We start from the raw sequence: 13,019 nt of genomic DNA, 5'->3' as shown, positions 1-13,019 counted from the left end.
TTGCATGGCCACGTGCAAGGAGAGGCTCCCATAGTCCTGGGGAGGAGGGGACACTGAGACCAGTGCAGGAGAAGGACTTTATGGTGAGGACTTTGTGGCCACCCCTCTCCCTCACAGCCTGTGCTGCCGCACACAAGGGCACGGAGAAAAACTGGCTGTGAGAGTTGCCCCAAACCCAATTTAATGAGGAAAACTCCCTCTTAGTGACACGGGGCACAACTGGTTATGTTCTCCACCCCTGGGGTGTGAGGATGAGGAGGGACCCCAGGCTACAGCAGTGGAGGGAGCTGCTGCCAGGCTCCCTCATCCCTGAGCGCCGCGCGGTGCCAGGCAGCACCATCCCCTGGGGCCTCGCGCAACATCAGGCCACGGAAACATGCTAATTAACATGGAAAAGCATGTCGGAGCAGAGATTTCTTTCCTTGTCATCGGGAAACTTCAAAAAGAGAGAGGCTTGGCCCCGTGTAAGCACAACACAGACTCTGATGTGCTGTGTGCCCGTTTCTGGGGTTACGGTCCCTCCTCTGAAGGCTTGTGAACACGGAGAAGGGGAGGTTCAGAGCCCACATCTCATGTAGGTGTGCTTCCTGAGGGGATTGCTCCTCTAAGGGGGGGCACAGATGGAAATGGGCTGGAGCCTGTGGCACAGGGATGCAATATTCACGAGAGGAGGAGAGCAGCTCGCCTGGGTCGATAGGGTAATCTTAAAAAAAATCATTTTTTTAATGATTGCGCTGGATGGCTTCCAGCAGGTTAATTACCCCCAATCTCTGTCCACCGGAGCGTGGCAGCATTAAGCCAGCACGGGGGAGTCAGAAAGAGGGGGTGCACGGGAGGGGAAGCTGCCCTAGCTGGGGTCATTCACCTGATCAAACAAAAATGGGAGAGGGAATTTTAGAAATGCCTGAACTTTGTTCCGTGTGTGCTAATTGAGCTATCAGGAGCCGGTAATGGTGGTTAATAAGAGGTGAAGCAGATGCATCCACCTGTTTAGCTGGAGGCAGCCACAGCTCTTGTTCACCCACCCGCCCGGGGCTGTGTCGTGTGTGCTTTGAGAGGGATTTGGGGTGATTTGGGGGTGATTCCTCCCCCCACCTCCTTCCCCATCTGCTCTGATGCTACTAAACCGCCCGCCGCCGCACGAAGCAGGTCTCTGGTGCCAACAACTCGCTCGTATTACCTTTGTGTGTTTTATTTATTTACTATAAACTGTTATAGGATGGCCATCAGCACCACGTCGGGGTGATGTGTGAAATATATGGCTCTCGGGTTCAGTGCGTCACTCGGAGCCGGGAGTCTGCACGATGTTAATTTTTATTGCCAGAAGTAGCCATAAATTGATAGTTGAGAATTGCTGTAGGGACTGTAATTAACTAGTTACTATTTCACCTCCAAAAGGAGCAATGTTTCACGCTCTTACTTTTACTTATCTGGAATCAGCTGCTGTCAACATCCGCTGAAGCCCGTATAAAGATTTATAGACCTTGGAGGTAAATATTGACTAATGGACAGCTTGGCTTAATGTTCACCTTGAAGGACAATAAATTGTGCTATTGACTGAAGTGAGATGTCAATATCTGCATTGTTGTAAACATTTTAATAAAATTATCTCCATAAAATATTCTCTTTCTTTGACTGGTCCTGGCTAGTGGGATCGGTGCCTGGAAAAATGCAGCAGCAGGGTGTAGCAGGCAGGGAACTTTGGGATTGGTGGTGGGACTTTGAGAATCCAGTGACCAAATCTGTTGTGGACCACTGTTGAAGTGTTTTTGGGCTTTAGAAGTGGAAATGTTGCGGCTCTGGATGTCTGGCCTGGCTCAACTTGATTCGAGGTGCGTGATCACTTGATCCCGTGATACTGAGCCAGGAAAGAAGTTCAGGGAGGGTTTTTGAATGGCTCCACGGGCAGCCTTCAGCCAGGGAAAGCTGTGAGTGGTGTCCTAGAGACCTGAACATGGCTGCAACAGTGAGCCAGGGGACGGTGGCATGTAATTAATTTGGGAACATGTGTTTGCTTTCTGGTGAGTTATTATCTTGTCAGAGGCTCAATGGAAGCGAACGGGCAGGAGGAGTCAGAAGGGAGATGAGTCAGGGTGGGGAAACGAGGAGAAGCAAGGGAAGGAGAAAGGCATGGAGGGAGGAATATGGATGTATAAGATGTCTGCCCACACCTCATCTCATCCAAGCTTTGTGGGACCCCAAGCACAGCTTGGCCACGTGCTGGGTCTGCCCTGGTGCTCTGTGCCAGTCCAGGATCTCACCTCCATCACTCCTCCACTGCCACGACAGCCAAGCTTCCCCTCCCCTGAGGTTTTTTATGGGGATCTGAGGAGCAAGTCCTAAATAGTCCATGCTAGTCTGTGCAAAGGCTCCTGCTCGCTGAGCACAAGGATTCAGGCTCTGTTTTTCCATCTCCCTGGCTCGCACTGGGTTAGTTCATCATCCTCAACTGATGAACAAGGATTATGCTTGTGCCTCGTCCGTGGCTGTTCCATTTCTGGCCTGTATTATATTATTAGTATTAATAATAATAATGATGGGTGCTGGCTGTGCTGGTTTTTTAGCTACTGAGGAGATGAGAGAGCTCTCCATTAATTCCTGCAATATTTCAGCTCCTAATTGTGCTCAAGCAGAGACAACCTTGAAGTTCCCACCATCGGTTCAGGCAGAGCAGGACTGGTACCTCTGGGAGAGCTCCTGGAGCTGCAGGGCTCTGGTCCAGGCCTGCCCTGAGTATCCCCAAGCTCCAGGTGCTTCCAGGGTGCAATCCCACAGAGAAACAGGTTTATGGATCCGATTTTCCTGCAAAGTCCTTCGTGCAGGAGAGCACAGGGGGGACACAGATGGTGTCCTGGCCACCTGGTGTCACCTGCTTCACTGGTGGCCAGGAATTCCTTGTGTCACCTCAGTCTTTGGGATGCTGTAGCTGGCACTAAGGAAGCAGGATCTGACCATAGCCTCTGGATGGCATTCCTAATGCTATTGTAATCTGAGTGTGTGTTATACCAGGTCGTGCACAGGGCAAAAGCAGGTGTCAGCTCCACCTCAGAGTATCCTGGTTTGGTCCAGGGCAGGTTCGGTGTGCCAGTTTTGATGGGCTGCAGCTGAAATCCCACAGATTCCAGACCCTGAGCCCTTGAACTTTGTCCTCTGCCTCTCCATCGGTCGATTACCTTGCAAGCATCTCAGACTTCAGCAGGACACAGGCACAGAGGAAACCTTCATCCCCCAATTTCCTGCGCTTTTGCAGGTGTAAAGCTGACCCTCACAGCTACTTTAATGAAGTCTTTTGCTGGGGAACGAAATGCACTGGAACTGCTTTGCTCCCAGATCAAACCAGGGGCGCACATTACGGCTCGACTGTGGCAAGAGCTAATCCTTGCCGTGTGCGAGGCAGCTCTGGAACTCGGGAAGGGCCTTTGGTTAGTTGGGAAGCAGTGTTATCTGAGCCTTTGCACAGCCCAGAGTCAGATTTGTGCACGGAGCATCTGAAGGCCACCGGCTGTGTCGTTCCTTTATCAGCAGGCAGCGCTGTGCTACAGAGAAGCTGATTCTAGGTCAGCCACAAAAGGGATTTTTTCTTTTCCCCCTCTCTCCTGTTTTTTTTGCGGTGCCTCAGGGCCGCTGGATGTAACGCTGTAATTTGTGTGTCTCCAAAGGATATCGATTTTGGGGTAACGCCTTCATATCTCGCCTTTCAGTTGCTCTAAGTACTGCTGAGCTCAGCGGTTTGGACCGCCAGCCACTTGGGTAGGAATTTCGGCAGGGGGCTGAGGGCGTGGGTGGATGTCAGCAATTCATCAGTGGGAACACTCACTTCACCCCTTTCCAAAGCTCATGGGGCTGCCTTCCCAGTTAGGTCAGCCTGGGGTGGTGGGATGCACACCCTTACGTGCACAGGGTCCTTGGTTTGGCCTCTGAGTGTGCAAGGGAGCAGTGGATGTGCAGAATCCCGGGAATGCTCTGTGGAGGCAGCAGCTGTGAGGTCTGGTGCAGGGAGAGAGAGCCAAGGTGGTATTTCATCATGGCTGAGCATATTTGCACTAGTTTGAGTTGGCAATAGTGGCACCTGGGATTGCAGCAGCAGGATCCCAGCAGGTACCCTGGTGCTCCCTGTGTTGAGCTGTGCCAGGGTGTTACAGGAATGCCATCGGTGCTGGCTCAGGTCCCTACATGCTTTCTGTGGTGAGCGGTCCAGTCTGACCAGGCTGTTCTGTGCCGCGGGAAGAGATGCTCTGGAAGCATCAGCCGGTGGGATGCAGGCGGTGTGTGCCCTTCCAGGAGCCTCCCACGTGTGTCCTTTGCCTGCATTTGTTAGGAGCAAGATGCACACGGTTGACCAGTCAAGCGCAGCGAGTCGTGGCCCATCAGGTCACTCCAGTAGCCGGGTGGGCAGCAAGGGCCGGGCGAGCTCACGGCATCCCCCGGGGACCAGGGACCTGTGCTTGGCCTCTCTGCCATTGGCACTCACTCCCAGAAACAGCTGTCCAGAGCTAATTTATTTCCTAATGCTGCAGCAATGTTAATTTATAAATTACACTGGTAATTCGAGCTATTATTAATTTCAGATGGTGTAGGGCAAGCCTAATTAAAATATGACACCAATTGCCACACATATGTACCAAGGACTACCGTTTAAAATTTATAGGAATATTAAGTGTGACACTGGGCTCAGAGATGCTCCGTGCAGCCATTAGAGCATCCCAGCTGTGGGAGATCCGGTAGGGAGATGTAAACAAAAGGAAGGGAGAAGTTGTTCCCGTTAGGGGTTGCAAAAAGTTGCTTTTGCTGTTCGTTTGGGGGACCAGGGGATCTTGTGCCCCAACACCAGTGTCTGGTCAGCTGAGTGCTGTGGGTTTCCAGGAAAGTGTCAAAACAAAGAGGGCTCCTGTAAGGAATGGGGGCTGAATGATGCCACACTGAAGGAAATGCCACTAATTGCACCTTTCTGGCTTGGAGCGAAAGCAGGAGCTGCACTGCAGGCTGGATGGGGAAGAGGGGGACAAGTGCAGCTCTGACAGAAATGAGCCCAGAGTAGCGCAGGGATGAAGCATTGCAGGTGAAGGGAGATGCTGGCACAAAAACTAATGGGAGTAAACTTGCTGTGAAAATTAGAGAGGGGTGTCTGTGTAAAGCTGGGTGAGCCCAGTGGTGCCTCCCCCTCAGGAGGGACGTGCAAATGCCAAGGAGAGGTGATTTTGCATTGTTCTAGCAGGGTGCAGGTTTGGCAAGGACCACTTTGCCCACTCTGCCCACATTATGGACATTATCTCCAGCAAGTGATACTCCTGGCAGTGCCGGGTCCACAGAACTCCAGTGCTTGCAGACACCATTCTGGTTGGGATTTTCCTGGGATGGAGGGGCACAGGCACGTGGGCACGCCAGGCTGGGACTCACAGGATTGATGTCAGTGCAGAGTGACACAGCCACAGATGGTGACCAGCCGATGGACACGGGTTTGCTGTGCCTCCCCACCACTCACCCCTCTGTCTGTGCCCTGCAGCCGTGGGCTTCATCAGCGAGGACGAGTACCTGGAGATCACGGGCATCACGCGGGAGCAGTCGGGCGAGTACGAGTGCAGCGCCTCCAACGACGTCTCAGCGCCCGTCGTCCAGCGAGTCAAAGTCACCGTCAACTGTGAGTAGCTGGGGGCCAGCAGGGGACAGGGGTGGGGCTGGAGTGTGTCACTGTGCTGCCCCCCCAAGGGAATGGCACTTGGAAGCGAGGCACGCACAGGCTTCGGGTCCCAGAGCGAGACAGGCGGCAGCAGTTTTTCTGAGCAGGTGGTGTTTTGCCCTATTTTCCCCTTCTTTTCAAGCTCCATTTTTTTTCCACCACCTCCTCCTCAGCTGTCTCCATCAACCTGGGTTTTCCGCCCATGGAGAGACGCTGTGCTGATAACCTCCGGGGAGAGAAGTGAGCAGTAAATAGAATTTTTTTTCCTTTAGAAAAAAAAATGAGAGAGAGGCAGAAAGCAGCATATTTCATGCTCAGACAGAGGCGAAGACCCTCCTAAACCCCTCTCTGGTCACCCCGTTAGTGCACATGTGGTGCCTGAGAGCTGGGGAGCTCCTGTTTTTGGAGAAGACCCCCTCACAAGCCCAAAAACTCCTGGACAGCAGCACCAGAGTGGCAGGAGCTGAGCATGGGCTGAGATGATTTGGGCTCCTTCCCACGTGCGGGGAAAGAAAGGAGAACTTGAGGAGCAAGGCGGGGGGATAGGATGCCCCAAGGCTCCGGGGTGTTGACCCCAGGTTTCCCATCTTCCCGCAGACCCACCGTACATCTCGGATGCGAAGAGCAGCGGGGTGCCAGTGGGGCAGAAGGGCATCCTGCTGTGTGAAGCCTCCGCTGTCCCCTCCGCCGACTTCCAGTGGTACAAAGATGACAAGCGGTGAGAGTTTGGGGGACAGACCTGGGGGATGGGGTGGGGCACACACCAACCCTGTGAGAGCTGCACCCAGTGCCAGCAGTTTCCACTCATAGCCCTTGGCACAAGCCTGGTTTGGGTACCAAGCCAGGTCGCCCTCAGGAGCAGCAGGTTGTGCTTGTCCGGGGCAAATCCAGGCATTCCAGCAGGCAGGCTGCATCCACAGCCAGTATCTACTAAAAGCATTCCAGGGCTTTATATTTAACACTGTGAAAAGTAGCTGAGGGACATCTAGGGAGGGGGAATTTTCCAGGAGCCTCTTTCAGCCTCCATCAGGGCAGGATCGCTGCTGCCCCTGCCTCCATTTGAAGGTGTCGTGGTAAATCCCAGCCTGGGTGAAGCATAACAGGGAAGAGGGATATTGGCAGCACAAATCCAAGCACTTAAGAGTGGATGAAACCTCTGTCATCTCTTTAAACACTTTGGCCAGAAGGCAGCTCTCGGAAAGGCAAAAGAAATATGGTGTTGGTTGAGAGACAGGTTTGCTAGGCCCCAGAGACAGCCTGCTCTGCTTTAGGGTGAAAACCACCCTTTTAGATCAACAAGCAGATCCTGTGCTCTGCCAAAGCAACAGCACAGGAATGCAGCAGGGGAATGAGGAGTGAAGCAGCACAGCCCAGGGTAGGGTCTCAATCTGGAGAAAATGCCTCCCTCTGACCCCAGACAGAATGTTTTTAACCAATTTTTGTGTTACTTCTCCCTGGGGAGCCCAGAGGGGAAGTGGCATGGCCAAACACAGGATGAGCCACATCCTTACTGATAAGGAGGGGTGTTTTAGCCAAAAAAGATGCTCCAGAAGCTGGAGGGGAGTCTGGGGCCACCTGCCTTCCCGGGCTGGGGAGGAAAGGAGCCAGAGGAGGAAAGGAGTGTACAAAGAGGAGGATGTTTGTGTGGCAGATGAAAGGCTCTGCTCAGAAGTAGGTCAGATCACGAGGGCCCACAGAGCAGCAGCAGCAGCGGGCTCAGCCCCTGGATAAGTGTCCAGCAGGGACCATAACGGGGATCTGGCACCTCCCATGAGGAATTAGCAAGTAAAAGAGCCACAGGAGCAGAGCAGGATGGGGAAAGGAGCTCAGGGAAGTCCAAGCACTGGATTAATGCTGCAGCATTTGGGCTGGCTGAGAAGCCTCCCCACAGTGGTGGGTGCCCATCATGTCACCCATCAGGGATACGCAGGGAAGAGGAAGAGGAAGGTGCAAGAAGGCATCCTGCAGAGCAGGGAGGGCTGAGGACACCAGAGGGAAGCCAGGCTCTTCTGTAGGGTGGCAATGAGCCTTTCCCAGGTTCTCTGCCTTGGCATGTGAGCATCTCTCCCTCTGCACAGCATTTCCAAGCCCCAGCGCCATCCAGAGTCCTCTGGTGCCTCTGGTCAGCGTGGGGATAGTGTGGGCTGGCAGCTGGAGACCCAGCAGAGCAGAATCCATCTCCCATATCCCTCCCAATACCTTCCCTTCTCCCTCTTCTCCCAAGCTCAGTGTCCCCTCTCCCAGGCACAACCAGGGCCATGGAAAATCGCAGGCACCTCTCCTCCTGACACCATTCCAGTGACCTTCTCCCATTCTGCTTTTCTCCCAGGCTGGCTGAAGGACAGAAAGGGCTGAAAGTGGAGAACAAAGCCTTCTTCTCCAGACTGACTTTCTTCAACGTCTCTGAGCAGGACTATGGGAACTACACCTGTGTAGCCTCCAACCAGTTAGGGAACACCAATGCCAGCATGATCCTCTATGGTGAGTGGGGCTGAGGGAGCCACACAGGGAGGGGGAATGACTTAACAGTGAGATCACTGATGGGAGAGAGGTGGAAAGGCTCTCCCTTGTCTTTTGGGGGAGATGTGCATTTGCTGCTGATCCTTCTTAGCCTAGTGCATGGGCTGGAGGACATGGTGAGCTCAGGGAAATTGGGGAGCTTCCAAACCTGCCTCCTGATTCATGTACCATGTCAGTCACTGTTCACAGGTGTCTGGGATCCACCATCGATGCAAAGTTAGGATTTGGTTGTAGGTTTCCATTTTATTGCTCTGATAAGTCCTTGGGAAAGCCTCTGGGTGAAGGCATCCTCTGGTGCTGATAAGTGGGAGGAGATGGTTTTCGGGGTCACTGCTGTCCCATTCCCACCCAAGAATGAATAGACCCCTGTCTCTGTCACCTTTCAGGCTGTGTTTTCCCTCCTGCCAAGGAGATATATTATTGATGGTGCCAGAGGGAGATGGGAAGGTGCAGAGGGCAGGGAGGGGGACTAGGTTTGTACCCTTGTCCCAGGACTGTTTTCCCTGCATGGCAGAACTGGGATCAAAGCTGGGATCCTTCTGACACTGCTCATGGCTGGGAAGGTCTATGCTCCCCAGATCCCTCTCATGGCCACTGGGAGTCAGAAATGGATGACAGATCTCATCCCTGGGCACTGCATGGGGGTATTTCCCTGCTGGAGATATGTGGTTTGTGTTTCTCACAGCTGAAGCATATGGGAGAAGTGGGGAGTGGGGACCTCCATCCTCTCCTGATGTCACCCCAGCACTGTCCTCCTCCGCCACCCAGCTGTTCTGCCTTGTCACCTCCTTGCCTCTCATTGTGGTGTGGTTGGAGGGGAGCAGAGCAGAGGACCAGATCCATTTTCCTCATCCCCAGGCCCCTCAGGGGTGGCTCAGGGCAGGCTGTGCTCTTATCCATGCAAAGCACACCGGGACAGTGAGTCCCAGAGTACGTGTTGGAATGTTGAGTGTGCCAGAGCAGTGGAGCATGGGAGGCACAGGGAGACCCCGGGAAGTGATGTCTGTGTCTCACCATCCTTGGGGAGGGGCTGGATGTGGTCCAGGGCAGCAGTTTGTTTAAGGAGAGTAGAGGATGCTGGGCTTTGCCAGGGGCCACACCCAGCTGTGGGTTCGGGGTGGCATCACAGGACAGGCTTGTCCTCCCCTGCCACGGTATTGGCACCTGTGTCAGGTTCCCCTGAGTTGTGACAGAGGAGTCCATCCCATCCTGGATGCTCAGCTCCGTGCCCACAGCCCTGATGCAGAGTTAACCTTGGATATTAATGAGCCTTAAACACCCATTTGCTCCCCCCAAAACATCCCTGCTGTACGTGATGAACATTTACCTGTGCTAAACCATCATTAGTGTTACTTAGGAACTATCTCCACTCTCCTCCCCACCAGCCTTCCTGGTGATCCAATAACCCTGTGTTTTAGGGATACCAACACTCCTGGCACTGCAGACCACCCAGGCCTGGCTTCATCTGTTCTGCACGCACAGGGTGGACGTGCTGGGTGCCCAACGTAACCTGAGCCACACGTACATCCTCAGCTGTGATGTTGTAGGCTTCCTTTGGGTTTGTGAGGTTAAAATCTTAATTAGCAGGGGCCTTTATTTGGCATCTGCAGATCCAGGCTCGATGAATAGCCCAAAAGTACAGATGACATCTGCCTGCTGATGAGTTCTTAGCTCTTTGGTTTCTAACCTGTCAGCAATGGCTTGTGGGACTCGTGCTGTGAGTGCAGTGCCAGGTGGGAGGCAGGGAAGAATCCCACAGAAGTCTAGGCTTGTTTTATGACCTCCTTAGCTTTGTTGGTCTGACTGTGAATCCCATCAGGGAATGAAATCAGAGTCCTTTGAGCACCCTTAATTTCCATAAAACCACATCGATTGGGTGATCTGTTCAGTCTTTATTAATGGAGTGCCCTTGGGGGGGTGACAGCTCCCTGAGGGGACCATGACATGCAGGGGTCCCCCATCTCCTGGTGCAGGGACCCCCAGCACCCCCAGGAACGACCCTCCCCTAATTATCAGAGATGTGGTGTCCCCATGTGTCACCTGTCCCTAAGGAATCAGTGCCCTCAGTCTGGGGAATAATGTCTTTATTTATTGAGATGGAAGATAAGAGGGAAGTGGGTGTGATGGCTGCACTACCTGCAGCACGAGAAATCTCTCTTCTGTAAGGTTCTGGGGGGACAGTTTTGTGAGTGTTCCCTTTTCCCTGAAGCTGAGGGAGTGTTTTGAAGTTTTTTTTGCCCCCAAATGGAGTTTTAATCCATGCAGGTACCGTGACAGGAACCTTTTTGGGGCTGTGCAAGAGGCTAATGTAGCGTTCATCTTTTAATCCTTTTTTTAATCTAATTTTTCAGGGAGGTCAACTAGTGCTTTATTTAACATGTAGCACTCGTTATTACAGACCTGCCGCCTCATTCAGCGGCTCATTTGGTGCTGTCTGGGATGTGATGGAGTGTTCAGGGAAACTGCTTCGTTCTGTGGAGCTGGGGAAAAAACCAAGCCCTCTGCCTCTCCTCCTGTCACTCCCAGAGGCTGCTGTCAGGCGATAAATCCATTTGGGATGTTGCAGGGTTATTGAGAGGGATGGGCCCCAAACCTGCAGGGGAGAGCTGAACCCCCTGCATCCCCCAAATCCCAGCCCCTGTGCTTTGCTTTTTGCTCAGGGTGCAACCACAGACTTTGCTGGGTCTGAGGTCCCTTATTTGGCTCATTTCAGCTTCCCCCCCCCAGACAGGGGGACCGTGGCCTCAGAGCACTGGGGTGTGATTTGGGCAGCACATCCCACTTGCTACCCCATCCACTCGTTTTCCCAGCCCCAGGTCGAGGGCAGGCTGAGGGAGGCATCTCGAGCCTGCACTTTCCATTGCCCTTTTGCCTTAACTTTCACTTGTTCTTTAATTTTTAGAAGAGACAACTACCGCTCTGACACCCTGGAAAGGTCAGTAATTTGGGGACCCCTGCAATGCCAGTGCTTCCCCCAGTGTTTCCCCTGGGCCCCTCCGGCTCCCACCCCAGCTCATCTCAGCGGGAGCCGCAGCACCAGCCTGCCCCACAACCCCACTGCTCTCACTGGTGTAGGGATGAATTAGGGCTTTTTTAGCTGCCCTCCCATCCTGCCCCCTCCCTGCCAGCCTACTGTGCCTGTCTGGTGGTGGTCTGTGCCCTCTGCATGCCTGCCCCATCCCGCAGTCTCCTGCTCCCTCTCCATCGCCAGGGCAAAAGCAGGAATGTCTCTGTGCTCAGCTTTCCAGTGTTGCTGCCTAAGTGGGTCTTCTGGCAGATCCTTCCTCCTCTGGGATGCTCCTAGTACCTTTTTTCCAGGATGTGGTAGGGGTAGACAGGCATTAGGTCCCCTTCCTGGTGTTATTCCTGGTTGGGGCAGCCAGCACTCAGCTGGGCAATCTTATTGTCCGGCCAACTGACCTGGTGTCATCTTGATTTTGGGGTGGCTTCAGTTGTGGTGCACTGAGTAGGTCAACCCCCAGGATGACTTGTAGATGTCAGGAGGGCTGTGGAGGTAGTGCATAAGACCTGCATTTGGTGCCTGAATTTGAGAGGTGTGAGGTGTCTGAGCGTGCTGGAGAGTGGGAGACCAAATGGTTAGTGGTGCTCAGTGCCCTGGTTGGACTTTGAAGTGAGGGAACATGTCCTGGGGTTTCAAGAGCATGTGCGGGTCAGATCTTGTGGGCAGCCCTGCTCTGGCAGGACACCAGCCTGGATGCCTTCCTGAGTTCTTTTCCCAGCCTAGTCTTCCCCCGGGCCAACTATTTGGGATGTTTTGGTGAAAGCCACTGGGTCAGACACCCTCCACATCCTTTCCTATGTTGAGCTCTGAACTCCTCACCCCCAGTGATCCCAAAAGGCATGGAAGAGCTTGGCTCTTCTTGACCACCCTCCTCATCCCCTCTCATTCTTCTTGAGATGGTCTGGGCCCGTGATGAGCCTCACAGAGACTCTGGAGGGGCACAAAACCCCAAGTCCTCAATACAGGGCTGCTGGTGGTGTCTCTGCTGGGTGGGCAGGTGGTTACTGTGCCCTCCCAAAGGACACAAGTGGGGAACAGGGTGGTCACCCTGGGCTGGGCAGAGTGTGTTGGGCAAAAGCTGTCATCTCCCCTCTAAGTGTGGCTGGAAACATGGACAAATTCGGAAGGGGCTGAGGGAGGTTGGATGGTGGTGATGCACAGGGGGATGGGCTTGGGATGGGGACTTAGGGATGAGAAGTGAGTCTTGTCCCAAAGGCCGGGGTCGGTGGGGATGGGGACGGTTGTTGCCGTGCTCTTGAGGACAGCACAGGTGGAAGGCGATGCCTGCAGAGCAATCCCACCACGTGCAACACCGCCCAAATACCGTCCTTCGGTTGGTTTTGCGATTTATTTCACGTTTCACAACTTTCTTATCGACTCTGTTGAGTGACCATGCGGGCGTTTCTCTCCCTCGCTCAGGCCCCGGCGCGGTGCACGACGGGAACAACGGCGCGTGGCGACGAGGAGGCTGCGCGTGGCTCCTGCTCCTCCCGCTCGCCCAACTCGCCCGCCAGTTTTGACCCGAGAGCCGGCCCGCGGAGTAGCGGCGGCGACGACCACGGCCAGCGAGAGAGCAAGCAGAAAGGAGAGGAAGAAGAAGAAGAAAAAGAAGAAGAAGAAGTGTTCACCGTTTCCGAAAATAATCATAAGAATTGAGAGAGTATCCGGCCAGGCCACCTGGGGGAGGGGGAGAGAGGAAAAAAAAACACGTGCAAAAAAAAAAAAAAAAAAAAAAAAAAAGGGAAAAAAAACCACAACGGGGAATACTTATCCAGAAGAGTAATTAAACAGGACAAGGAT

General features: G+C 53.6%; 1 protein-coding gene across 6 annotated transcripts in view; it reads left to right on the top strand.

The window, feature by feature from the left end:
* LOC108494865 (protein CEPU-1) overlaps positions 1-12,970 on the top strand; it is a 358,720-nt gene extending 345,750 nt beyond the window's left edge. For 5 of the 6 annotated variants that reach the window (XM_017809846.1, XM_017809849.1, XM_017809847.1 and 2 more), the window contains 5 exons: positions 5,504-5,638; positions 6,275-6,395; positions 8,007-8,158; positions 11,100-11,132; positions 12,639-12,970. In XM_017809846.1, coding sequence (XP_017665335.1) covers positions 5,504-5,638; positions 6,275-6,395; positions 8,007-8,158; positions 11,100-11,132; positions 12,639-12,739 — 542 coding nt within the window. In that variant the 3' untranslated portion in view covers positions 12,740-12,970. The remainder of the gene's footprint in view (positions 1-5,503; positions 5,639-6,274; positions 6,396-8,006; positions 8,159-11,099; positions 11,133-12,638) is intronic. The other variant, XM_017809848.1, reaches the window with a different exon arrangement.
* The last annotated feature ends 49 nt before the right edge of the window (positions 12,971-13,019 follow it).

This window comes from Lepidothrix coronata, unplaced genomic scaffold (genome assembly GCF_001604755.1).
Source record: "Lepidothrix coronata isolate B3197 unplaced genomic scaffold, Lepidothrix_coronata-1.0 Scaffold27, whole genome shotgun sequence".
Taxonomy (NCBI): domain Eukaryota; kingdom Metazoa; phylum Chordata; class Aves; order Passeriformes; family Pipridae; genus Lepidothrix; species Lepidothrix coronata.
This window is presented reverse-complemented; position numbering and strand designations above follow the sequence as displayed.